At 37.8% G+C, this 13,496-nt stretch overlaps 1 protein-coding gene and 1 non-coding gene across 2 annotated transcripts; both read right to left on the bottom strand.

The window, feature by feature from the left end:
• Positions 1-908: 908 nt before the first annotated feature.
• On the bottom strand, positions 909-981 carry trnaa-agc (transfer RNA alanine (anticodon AGC)). Its single transcript has one exon. It is a non-coding gene; the product is annotated as a tRNA-Ala (tRNA).
• Positions 982-1,511: 530 nt separating this feature from the next.
• Positions 1,512-13,397, bottom strand: dnajc18 (DnaJ (Hsp40) homolog, subfamily C, member 18). The gene is made up of 8 exons (XM_053648328.1): positions 12,552-13,397; positions 9,779-9,983; positions 9,542-9,687; positions 9,013-9,225; positions 8,506-8,618; positions 5,488-5,597; positions 5,041-5,213; positions 1,512-3,133 (listed from the first exon to the last, which is right to left on the bottom strand). The coding sequence occupies exons 1-8, from the start codon at positions 12,691-12,693 to the stop codon at positions 3,009-3,011; spliced, it is 1,227 nt and encodes a 408-aa protein (XP_053504303.1). The 5' UTR covers positions 12,694-13,397; the 3' UTR covers positions 1,512-3,008.
• Positions 13,398-13,496: the final 99 nt, after the last annotated feature.

The raw sequence follows: 13,496 nt of genomic DNA, 5'->3' as shown, positions 1-13,496 counted from the left end.
TGTACAGTCACTGCTACTATTTATTTGTTTGTTTGTTTGTTTAAGTGCAGTGTGCAGAAAGGAGCAAATAAAATAAAGCCAGAGTATATTTAATTGAGGCAGATTTGTTCATCATCAAAGTGGCTTAATGTTGTAGCATTTGGTGTATTTTTATTATAACAGATGGTGAAATGTGTAACGAGAATAAAAAGGAACAATTTTAAACATAAACTTCTCCATATAGCCCTAAGTAAACAAATAATCTGGTGTTTATATGCACACTATTGGCATTTCCCCCCAAAAACTGTCTATTTCTATTGTTAAAAGGAATAACAACTCTACTGAAAAATCCACAACAACAATAGAAACACTGAAATTCTAATCGTTTCCATTACAAATACCATTACAAACCATCAGCTAACCATTAAATCCATTACCATTATTGGACCTTAATGGTGTCCACTAGACATAACATCAACAGAAGGCAACAAATTACAAGTAGAGACCCAGTGGTACTATTACAGTTTCCATTAAAACCAATACAATTGCCATTATAACCATTAAAACCATTATATGAGAGTTTCTATTGTTTTCTTCAGCAGGGAGCATATTTTAAATGACCAAGAAACTCAGAGGAAAGCAATTGTGCATGTGCTCTAGAAAGAAATAGTCGTACTATTACGAAAAATAATAGTGCCAATAGACGAATAACGAAAATGAACCGCGGTATAAGATTTCCTGACTGATTTGCATTAGTATTGAATGCACCATTGAACCCTTGCTCATCTATTGGTTACAATGATAATTCTATTAAAATTCTACAAACACCATTTAATCTCTCGTTATTGAGATACTGCGCTAATACGGATCTTGATATGCGCTAAACAAAAATCTTGTTCATTGGGAATGTTCTTAAAGAAAACCTAGCTTGGAGGATGCGGGCATCGATCCCGCTACCTCTCGCATGCTAAGCGAGCGCTCTACCATTTGAGCTAATCCCCCTCTGAAAGACTTCGCTGTCACTTTTAAGTAGAAGTCTGTCTATCACAAGTCAACGCGACAACTCGATCCCAAGCCTTATTAAAGATTCGTTCAAAAAAAAGTGGCACCACAAAGAAATCTATCGCTATCTCTTTGCCTGTGTGTGGCTGCTCTTATAACTGTCTTTTATGTACACCATATAATGATAGATCCATACAGCCTTGTTGAATACACCTCCTTAGATGAGTTAAGATGCATGTTCATGGATTCTCCAGAGTAGTGAGTCTTAGCGATATCAGACTAGTATTCGGTAATGAAAATGTTTCTAATCAGTTGAATGGTGAATACAGAATGGTGGGGAATCACTGCTATTAAAAACAGTGTGTGAGTCACCCCTGTGATATCATGAGATAAACCTGATCCTAGGATCTGGAGGTGTGAGCTGGCATGAAACTGCAGGGTAGTCATGCCAGGTGGTGCTTCAGATCTCACCTTCTGTTCAGAGATGTTTTTCCCACTTTAGCACAGATGGCATTGTCTTCTCTGTTTTGAATGAGCATTCCTTAAATGACAGTAAAGTTTTTGAGTAATGTCATCCCAAGTTGGGGCATACATGTTTGATAGCAGGAATTTCCCACCAGTCAGCAGCACTGGTGAAGTTTCTTGGATGATTGAAGCATTTCTATGATTGCATGCAAGTCTAGGTAGAACTTTTTCTGTCACTGGCTCTGCAAAGCTTACTACAGGACATTCCCCAAGTCAGTGTGATGATCATGTTCAGTTCATCATGTTTTTTACAACAACTTCAGGGCAGAGTGAAATTGCAAAGGTTGTTAGAAGAACCATGTGGTATCTTTATTGTAGAATTCAGGAGAAGAGATTGTTGAGTGTTTTATTAAACCAGCACAAAATCTCCCTCTGCACCAACTGACCAAACACCGTGTTGCACTGCTGAGCATTCAGCGTAGCTGTCAGCCCTTACTGTGTGCTGGGTTAATAAACAGGTTTTCACATTCAAAATTTCAGGATGTTGACTTAACATGAGGTACAACATATTAACATGTCAACAATTCAAACAGTAACAGTTTGCAGTTAATTTACATGAAAAGCATGAGGTCTAAATGGAATCTTTGACCGTTGATCGTTGTGTGCAACACAAAGCAAAATAAAACTCCCACTGGATTACATGCAACTCAAAAAAAAAGAAGAAAAGAAATTCCCTAAAATATGTAAATATAGATATTTAAAAATGATGACTAATATAAGGGCTTTTCGCAAGGTTTTCAAAGCATAAAAATGACTTTTTTTTTTCTTTCTTCACAACACAAAAGAATAATAAATACTAATGCCCTGTGACACCAAGATTTAAGCACCAATTAATAAATCACTTAGGAAACTAAATCTAATAAAGTAATTTCACCTTTATGTGGACACCTCGCTCTAATCTGAAACAGCTTTTAAAAGAAGTGGTTTAGGGCTGTGTATTTTGCATTCATCTTTTTAGGTGAGCATAGCCCCCCCCCCAAAAAAACCCCCAATAAAACTAGTGTTTAACTTAACCGTCTTCAGCCTGATTAACTCCATAGTTAAATGTAACTCTGCGCACATGAAAAGAAAAATAAATAAGATGAATCAATGAAATAAATTAAATTATTTTCTAAAGACTATGTAATATACTACTAAAACTCAGGCATATTATTTCAAATAAGAGCATGTACAGAAGAATCTAAGTATCAGTGTACCTGGAGCCTAAATTCCTTAATGTAAGGAAGTAAAACCCAGCTCTGGCACAAATACACAAAAACCATGTCCTCTGTGATGAGGCTACGTTTCATTGTCGCAAAAAGCTGACCGAATCGATCACTTCCAGCAGCTCCAGTGCATTTCGTCATGCTGATACCTTTACCTGTTCAGCGGGGCTAAAAGGCACCGCACTTCCAATAAACTCTCTCTCTAAATAACATGATTAATCACTGCAGAGATTAATCACAGAGACTAAAATCTTATGTCTAGCCAAGACCGTGTTTTTTGATCGAGGATTTCCTCCTTTAATTGCCCCTCTGACGGCCCACAAAGCGGTGCAGCTTCTCGCAGTGGTCTAGCTTCATGGTCTCGGCTTTCTGCTTCAGCCGCTCGTCACGATAAAGCTGACCCAGGTTAGCTAGGTCCGACTCTGAGAGGTGCACAAACACAGCACGGTTAGTACAGGATAACAAGTTGTCACACAAACTGGTTGTTGCTCATAAATAATGTACATGTTTGAGGAAATAATACCACTCCATTCCAATCAATTTATTAGTGCTATTCAGTTTATACAGCAGAGCCACAATTATAATGATACTAAATGTATTTATACCACAGCACTGTTGAAGGGGGAGGTTTCCACTTCGTGCCACAGCAAGTTTTGTTTTAAGGAAGCTGTGGTAACTTAGCTGTCAGTGTATGATCAGACCAAAAGTTAGAGTTATCATAAACTTTCCTTGAGTGTTATTACTGTTTGCAGGACTACCAGACTGATAAAATGTCAAACTTTTTGGCCAATTAACACAAGACCCCCCAACTTCCCCCCTCACACTGACTGTATGAGCTAGTGTTTGGCAGAATTGAAGATAAAATACACCACTCCATTCACCGAAGACACAAAATTACAACACTGCTGTCTTCTTTTACTGATGTTCTGTTACGTAGTGACAAACCGCTACAAGTTGAGAATTAGTTGGGGCTAAAGAAAAAGCCTTGCCCTGGCCAGGTTACACCCCTGCCATGTGATGTGATGAAGCATATTCGGTACTGTCAGTGATCTGTGCAATTATGGTGTTAGCCTATATGGCTTAAAATGCATTACCAATTATAAACAATGCAATGGAATAACATCATATATAAATGTATTGTAAGATGGAGCTAATCCATATGCACATGCATACCCTGTATACCTGCTATTCAGTGCTTGTTTTAGGAATTTTTAGAGATCTCAACTAGCTCACTTATAGCCAGAAATGAAAATCAAGACACAGAGGTAGTTCATGTGAACTAGCTTTAAATCCTGTATGTGGCTCATATAAAAGAACTTCAAATTAGGGATGCACCGAAATGAAAATCCTTGGCCGAAGCCGAAACCGACTATAATACCGGACATGTTTTTTCGCGTTTTTTCCATTTATTTTACCATTTTTTTTTTCACCACTGCATAAATTAATAGTCAAAATGTGCGTTTTACTATTTTGTCTTGCTTTTGAAAGAAAAAAAATCAATTACAAAAACTACAATTTCAAAATATTTATTTAACACTGAACATTTTTTTTTAAAATTCCAGCAGGCATAGGCTACCAACAAGGCACAATATAACTTTAAATAAATAAATTAGTAAAATAAAAATATTTTGATGTGGTCATCTTTGAGCCCCCCTTGAATAGCTTATGTTAGGCCTATAACTGACTGCTGAAAGAATGTAGCACTCTGTAGACTACAACAAAAAAGTGCATTGACAAGAGTGCAAAAAATGGTTATATTTGGTTCTATACGGCTGATTATATTGGAGATATATACCGCTCGCGTCCCTGTACACCTCTGTACAGTATTATAGTAGATATAGTATAATTAGATACGTTGTTAATGTTATGTTTCCTTAAATAAATACATCTTTACCTGCTTCCGTACTCTACTCCCTTACCTCTCGCAACGTGACAGAATACTCCAGAACAGAAACAAAACAAACGCACGTGTCCACAGTAAACAATGTCACGGTTGTCAACATCCGAAGAGCATGCGCTCGTGTACGTAGCTTGTACGTGAAATTCGCGCATCTCACTTTGGTTGCTAGGATATTTGGCGCGTCATCAAACAGGTCATTGTTCGGTCAACTTTATTGGGCCTTTTCACTTATTCGGCCGAACACCGAAAGTGCTTTTTTTGCTATTTTCGGCCAAATAATTTTGGTTGCCGAACATTCGGTGCATCCCTACTTCAAATGAAATTTAATAGTTTAAATGATGTAAGTTATCAGAGTGAAACTTACATCCACCACATCGCAAAGAGCCGAAGAGAATTCGATAATACAAACATACTGATGAGCATACTCACTCTGTTGCTTCTCTTTCCAGCAGCTGCTCTGTAGATGGTCTATGTAATCACTCTCGATGGTCTTCTCCAGCTCATCCAGAGCCACCCCATGATATTCCTTCTCAAAGCTCTTATCCACATAATACTGTACACCCATGTGCTGTGTCTCCCTGGACACCACCAAACCCATGGACCTATAGGACAACAGAACATTTTAATCAGTGTGGTCCACTACTGAAACCAAATTCCTCAATGGTAATAAAAATTCATAGTATGATAACCCAATCCCACAGTTTTTCCCATACATCATGGTATCGACTTTGAAACTTACATGTAGTCCGTTGTTACAAGAAATCAGTCTCTTTATACCAGCCTCACATTTGTGTTTACAATGCCTATATCAAACATGCATACTGTAATCCCATCAGCACTGCTCTGAGTGAGGTCTAAGGAAAAGATCAGACTCACGGTTTGTAGAAGAGGCTGTAAGGGGGGTTAGTGGCCATCAGCTGGGTTATTACAGAGATGAGGATGAGCACCAGAACAGGCAGAAGCTGCAGGAAGGCTGTGAATGTATTCTAAAAAACATAAATTCAGTATAAACTATTGTAAGTCTTAAATTAAAAAAAAAAAAAATTAAAAAAAGAAAATCAACAACTAAAAACTATTTAATTTGACAAAAAGGATTAGGAGTGCTGATGAATTCTCAATTCTGATGTTATGCATTTATTTTTCAGTAACTGCACAGCTAAAGTAGTAGTAGCTAAAGTAATAATTAACGAAGGGCCATTTAATTATTAGAAAAATAATGAAGTGGTAATTCAACCACAAGGCAAAGCAGAGGCTTGAGCCATTGATATGCAGTTACGAGAGGGAGAGAGAGAGAGAAAGAGAGCGCAAAGGGGGAAGAAAAAAAGAGCACGTGTGCTTGCAGTAATGAGGCAGAAAATCCGGTGAACAAATATCAATATTTATTTATTTGTTTGTTGTATTTTCTGCAGTAATAAAAATCTCTCCCTCTCACTCCCTCCAATAACTGCATCTCAATGTTTCAAGCCTCCGTAACTAGTTCTAAAATGGCTTGAGATTGGCTGCGTAATAAATTCCACACACACAAGCATTTTAAGGACAAAAACCTGACAGATGTATTGAAAAAAACAAAAAAAAACATCTGAAGAATATTTTGTGTGGTGACTGTGGTATAAGTGGAATAATTGACTCCTGTCCGTTGAACGATTAGAAAATAAGTGCATACCTGAGGTGTAACGGCCACTCTAGGAGGATTAGCATAATTCGAACTCTGGATATACAGTGGCACTTGAAAGTTTGTGAAACTTTTAGAATTTTGTATACATCTGCCCTAAAACAACAGCAGATTTTCACACAAGTCTTAAAAGTAGACAAAGAGAACCCAATTAAACAAATGAGACAAAATTATTGTACTTGGACATTTATTTATTGAGGAAAATGATCCAATATTACATCTGTGAGTGGCAAAAGTATGTGAACAAGTACGTTCGCAGTTAATTTAAAGGTGAAATTAGAGTCAGATGATTTCAATTAATATGATGACAATAAGGTGCGAGTAAGTGCCCTGTTTTATTTAAAGAACAGAGATCTATCAGAGTTTGATCTTCACAACACGTTTGTGGAAGTGTATCATGGCATGAACAAAGGAGATTTCTGAGGACCTCCGAAAGAGAGTTGTTGTTGCTCATCAGGCTGGAAAAGGTTAAAAAAAAAAATCATATCTAAAAAGTTTGGACTCCACCAATCCACAATCAGACAGATTGTGCACAAATGGAGGAAATTCAAGACCATTGTTACCCTCCCTACATGTGGTCAACCAACAAAGATCACTCCAAGTGAAAGACGTGTAATAGTCCATGAGGTCACAAAGGAACCAGGGTATCTTCTACGCAAGTAAAGGCCTCTCTCACATTGGCTAATGTTATTATTCATGAGTATCCACCATCAGGAGAATACTGAACAATGTGTGCATGGCAGGGATGCAAGGAGAAAGCCACTGCCTTCCAAAAAGAACATGCTGCCCCTCTCCAGTTCAAAGATCACATGGACAAGCCAGAAGGCTATTGGAAAATTGTTTTGTGGATTGATGAGACCAAAATAGAACTTTTTGATTTAAATGAGAAGGGTTATGTTTGGAGAAAGGAAAACACTGCATTCCTGTATAAGAACCTTATACAGGAATCCCATCTGTGAAACCTGGTGGTGGTAGTCGCATGGTTTGGGCTTGTTTTGCTGCATCTGGGTCTAGACGACTTGCCATCATTGATGGAATAATGAACTCTGAATGATACCAGCAAATTATAAAGGAAAATGTCAGGACATATGCCCATGAACTGAATCTCAAGAGAAAGTGGGTCATGCAGCAAGACAATGACCCTAAAGCCCAAAGTATACTTCGCTTTTTACACATACGCTAGGAACAGCGTACAGAATGCTTGATGCAGATCTTGTCATCAGCAGAGTATGCTCGCTAGATTTTTCTAACCAGTGGTCGCACATGTGCAATTAATTATTTTTTTTGCACTACTTAGCTGTTCCACAAGGTGGTAACAGTGACCCAGGGCTGTTGATGCGCAAGGTAGTCAAAGAAAAAATCTGAATAAACAGAAGAGAAGGGAGTGCAAGCTCTTTTCTGGTTGAGTGGTCGCACAGACCATCTTCTCTTACTCTTTTTTTTTTATTTTAATTTCTTCTTCCTCTAGTAACAAAAAGTGAAGCAACATGTCTGTCATCCATTGTTCTTCACGTTGTTATGATTCTTCTTCGTTGTCGTCCTTCAAGACCTGCTTTACTGCTCTGTACTGACTCTTGTAGGCCAGGAGGGGTAGTGCAAGTTGTCATAATGCACATGCGTCACCCGCCTGTGTATGCATACATGTCAAATACACTAGTGTATTTGTAAAAAAAACTAAGTATACCAGAGGCTTATGCACACAAGTCATTCTACCAAAGAATGGATAAAGAAGAATAAAGTTATGTTTTGGAATAGCCAAATCAAAGTCCTGACCTTCCACCAACATCCCAGAGTTGAAGCTGTTCTGTACTGAGAAATGAGCTAAAATTCCTCCAAGCCAATGTGCAGGACTGATCAACAGTTACCAGAAAAGTTTAGTTGCAGTTATTGCTGCACAAGGGGGTCACACCAGATACTGAAAGCAAAGATTCACATACTTTTGCCACTCGCAGATATGCAATATTGGATCAATTTCCTCAGTAAATAAATGACCAAATATAATATTTTTGTCTCATTTGTTTAATTGGGTTCTCTTTTTCTACAATTAGGACTTGTGTGAAAATCTGATGATGTTTTAGATGATATTTATGCAAAAATATAGAACAGGCTAAAGGTTTTACAAACTTTCAAGTACTACTGTAGGTAGATTAAGAGTTGTGAGAGCAAAAATCAAAGGGATCAGTTGGGAAGGAGATACTTGATGGATATGGAGTGTGACAGACCTGGCTGCGGTTCTCCGGTACTTCCTCCTCCCGTCTCTCGTACACACGCCGTCTGCGTGGCTGGTAGAAATTGGAATAGGAAGCTCCTCTGTTTGTGTATACATGAATGTTTCCTGTAGTAATACAATAAAAAATTCAATACAAATTGAACAAATCATCTGCATCTGAATGCGCACACACACACACACACACACACACCTTAAATTCTGTCTATTCAGACAAAAAGAGAATAGTCCTTTGCTTTAAAAATTGCATTACATAATGCCTGCACTGCAGATAAAATGTGGCACTGTGACCTCTAGTATTATAATCTTGTTTAGTTTTTGTCCTGTTAGTGTTAGTAGCTCAATACTGCATAGCTTCCTGAGTGAAAACATTTTCTACAGCCCTGATCTTAATCTAGCTGTCAGGTCTGAAAAATATCTGTACATACACCCTAAAGAAATCATCATACACCTTGTAGTGCACTTTAGAAATATGGAATGCAGTTAATACATTTGGACTAACCTGTTGGAAACCTGCCACCAAAGAACATATTGAAGAGCTCTTCTGGTGAGATGTCGGCTTCAAAGTCCCTGTTGAAGGTTCGGTGGCGTGTGTGAGTGTAACGAGGCTGGGCTGAGGAGTGACTAGCTGTCTCTGCGGCACCCTGTTCTCCATATTCATCATACTGCTGCCTCTTCTCTGGGTTACTCAGCACTGCGTAGGCATTACCAATAGCTGCCGAAAAGAGCAAGAGATGTAAGACACAGCTAGTACAGGAAAACTAAGACTATAGTCCACAAAAAAGGAAAAGGATTTGCAGCATACAGGATTGTAATACAATCTCTCATCATGCATTATACATAAAATACAAATTAAGTGGTTCCTGATTGTGATATGTACATCACTGACTTGTATAGAGCTAAAGGAATGTTCCAGCATTACATTAACATTATACCTGCAGCACCTGCTGAGGCAGTCCATGAAAAAGAAATGCTTGTGTAAGTCAAGCTCTACATGTTAACAAATGGCATTGCTGAATGCAGATTCATACCTTTGAAAGCATCAGTTGCTCCAGGAGCACAGTTCTTGTCTGGGTGAAAGCGTAGTGCAAGCTTGCGGTACGCCTTTTTCAGATCCTCATCACTGGCATCCTTTGGCACACCCAGAATCTCATAGAAATCCTTACATCTCTGTATCCTGGCATTATACAAAGACAGTGTCTGGGTCACTAATGAAAACACAGTAATACTTTAGAATAAGGTCTCAGTGTGCTGATAAAGAAATGAACCTTAGTACTCCCTGCCTCTGTTCTTCAGTATAGCTGTTCTTGTCATCTCTGGGTGCCTCACCCGCATCTCCTGCGCTGTAACGCTGGTGCTGCCGCTGGCTGGGGATGTCCTCGTCCATGTTCCTCCACCCAGGCGGCGGTGTGTACGTACGCTCAGTTTCTGGGGCGGCTGTACTCCCATTCTTCACAATAGCATCAATGAGGACTAATTGATAGAGAGGAAGACGGGATAAGTGAGATGGCTTTATCACGACGTTTTACATTTTAAGTATTAACATTAAGCTAAATTGGACATCACAAAAGCCTGGATAGGTGATGGCAAGTCAATCAGTTGCCATTCTCTACGTGAGCAACTCGATATTAATGACGAACTGAAATATGTACATATTTGTGCTGAATAAGCTCTAAAACGTGTGGTTCCACGACATGGTATCCATGACATATACATGCAGGCGCAGCTATAAAAAATTTTGAATATCGTGGAGAAGTTAATTTTTTTCCGTAATTTAATACAAAAAGTGGAACTTTCATATATTCTGGATTGATTACACAAAGTGAAATATTTCAGGCCTCTTTTTGTTTTAATGTTGATGATTACGGCTTATATCTCATGAAATCAAAAATCCAGTATCTCAAAATATTAGAATAAAGAATTTATAATACAGAAATGTCGAACTTCTGAAAAGTATGTTAATTTATGCACTCAATACTTGGTCGAGGCTCCATTTGCGAGAATTACTGCATCATTGGGGCGTGGCACGGAGGCAATCAGACTGTGGCACTGCTGAGATGTTCTGGAAGCCCAGGTTACTTTGTAATAACAGTAATAATATGGTCAGCAAACCAGTTACTAGTAGTTCTGGCACTGTGGGCAAGTGTTTTGAGTTAATTAGCTGATTAGAGCTCTTCTCAGGTCAACATTTCTGTATTATAAATTCTTTATTCTAATATTTTAAGATACTGGTTTTTGATTTCATGAGCTGTAAGCTGTAATCATCAAGATTAAAACAGAAAAAGGCTTGAAATATTTCACTTTACATGTAATGAGTCTAGAATATATGAAAGTTCCACTTTTGAATTAAACTATGGGAAAAAATTAACTTTACCACAATATCTTAATTTTTATAGATGCACCTGTATAGTCTGCACTTTCATTAAAAAAAATCATTATGATGAAAAAATAAAATACTATTACTGAATTTAAATTTAATGGGTTTATAAAGGTTAATAGCTTTAATATAATGCCAAATGACTTTTTTTTTAAACAGTAAATTGAATAAAATGCTGTTATGATGATACAACTGCATTGTGTTAAGTGGATGGAAAGAAGGGACGTAAGAAATAAAAAACTGAGCATTGGATATCAGGGCTGATATCGGCCTGGTATAAGACTGAATTTTTGATCCTTTCTAATCCAATCCATTATGTTGAGACAATTTTGTCTCTGAACTTGCAAAAAGTCGGCTTAGTTATTAGTGCAATGTTAGTATCGGACCAGCATCAGAACATTAACTAAAAAAGCTAATGTTTGAATATAACTGGATTATACTCATAAATGCACAAATATTAAATTGTGTTTACTGCTACATACAGTTGAGGTCATAAGTTTACATACACCTTGAAGAATCTGCAAAATGTTAACATTTAAAAAAAACAAGAAAACAAATAAAAAAAACCCAAGAGGGATCATAAAAATTGTAGTTTTTTTATTTATTTTTTTTATTTAGTACAGCCCTAAATAATCTTTCATATAACAGATGTTTAAATATAGTCCACAAGACACAATAATAACAATTTACACAAATGAACCAGATCAAAAGTTTACACACGCTCGATTCTTAATACCGTGTGTCGTTACCTGGATGATCCACGACTGTTTTTATGTTTTGTGATGGTTGTTCATGAGTCCCTTGTTTGTCCTGAGCAGTTAAACTGTCCACTGTTCTTCAGAAAAATCCTCCAGCTCCTGCACATTCTTTACTTTTCCAACATCTTCTGCATATTTGACTCCTTTCCAACAGCGGCTAAATGATGTTCAGATCCATCTTTTCACACTGAGGACAACTGAGGGACTCGTACACGACTATTACAAAAGGTGCAAACATTCACTAATGCTCAAGAAAGCAACACGATACATTAAAAACCAGGGGGGTGTAAACTTTTTAACAGGATGATCAGTGTAAATTGTTATTTTATTTAAATATATTTTTCTCTCATTTAGTACTGCCCTTCAGAAGCTACTTACATGTTTCCCAGAAGAAAAAATAACAATTTACACCAATCATCCTGTTCAAAAGTTTACACCCCCCTGGCTCTTAATGTATCCTGTTGCCTTCTTGAGCTTCAGTGAATGTTTGCACCTTTTGTAATAGTTGTATTTGAGTCCCTCAATTGTCCTCAGTGTGAAAAGATGGATCTCAACATCATATAGCCACTGCTGGAAAAGGGGTATGAAAACTTGACCTGGTTAATTTGTGTAAATTCAGTTCTTATTATCCTCTTATATCCTTTTAAATCATTAACTTTCTGCAGATTCCCCAAGGCGTATGTAAACATATGACCTAAACTGTAGAGCAGCTTATCTGCCTTAAACATACGGATCTTGGCTGAATAACCAACCAAACGCATAAAAATCCTATTTATGGCAAAGGAAAACACTACTGCAAGACCCAAACGGACAACTAAGCCGAGCGTTGATCATGAGACATGCTGTTATATCTAGACGCTGCACTTTCTATTTCAGTGCCAGCGTCTACATCCTAGGGTTACTCACCTCGGGCTCGGGTGCTGGGATATATTTTCTGTGCTTCATATAACATCTGCAGGGCTTTCTCTTTCTGCCCCGATCTTAGACATAGCTTTGCTTTCTCTATCAGTCTGTCCGATTCTTCTTTATCAAATCCAAACCCAGGCATCTCCACAGCTGCTTCAGATAATGGTACTGCCTACTGTACTTCTCTGTAAGACGGACACCCGAATGACAGCTGCAATAACAGGCTGCCAAAAACACGAATCACAACACGGAAACCGGGAATTTTTTATTTCCCATACGTCGACACTAAAGCCGAAAATAACCTTAATAAGCAAATTTACATCAGGTAACGCAGGTGGACGTTAGCATTAAGTATTGAGTGAATACGCCAAATAGCTAACAGGCTAATAACATCTAGCGAGCAGCAGCTTACTTAACGATTTGCGGCAACATTACAACTATTTTAACTGCTGTCACTGTCACACAGTTCATTCCTATGTACGTAATACAAGAAATATAATTTCTGAAACTCGAGGTCACATATTGTTTTTTCTTTTTTTCCTCTTTTCAAAATATAACCGTATTATAAGCGAGAAAACTAAGTGTCTAAATAACGGTAGCTAGCAACCACCATCGCTAACCGGAACCGGAAGCACAGTAAGGACCAATCAAAAAGCGCCAAGATTGCCCTTATATGGTGCACACTGCACAGTGTGTTCCAGTGTCGTTTATTACAGTGGGTCGACTATTTAGAAACGTTTCTTTTAACGTTTCTTGAATGAAACATTCGGGCTTTAACGCTGAAAAGAAAATGCTAATATTTAGTATGTAACAGCAAAATGTTACAGAAAAACCCAAGCTTTATTATCTCTTTTTTTGACACTGAGTCTAGAGTAAAGCGGTTAGAGGAACAGAGGTCATTGGAGTTGTCCAGTGAGCTGTTTAAAAAGAATATTCAGACATCAC

This window comes from Ictalurus furcatus, chromosome 18 (genome assembly GCF_023375685.1).
Source record: "Ictalurus furcatus strain D&B chromosome 18, Billie_1.0, whole genome shotgun sequence".
Taxonomy (NCBI): Eukaryota; Metazoa; Chordata; class Actinopteri; order Siluriformes; family Ictaluridae; genus Ictalurus; species Ictalurus furcatus.
Note: the sequence above shows the minus strand (reverse complement) of the source record. Positions and strands in the feature narration are given on the sequence as shown.

Coding starts and splice junctions, on each gene's coding strand:
- dnajc18 (XM_053648328.1), bottom strand. CDS start 12,693: ATGCCTGGGTTTGGATTTGATAAAGAAGAATCGGACAGACTGATAGAG. Junction 9,688..9,778: donor CAGAGGCAGGGAGTACTAAG/GTTCATTTCTTT, acceptor GTATAATGCCAG/GATACAGAGATGTAAGGATT. Junction 5,598..8,505: donor TACCGGAGAACCGCAGCCAG/GTCTGTCACACT, acceptor TATGTTTTTTAG/AATACATTCACAGCCTTCCT.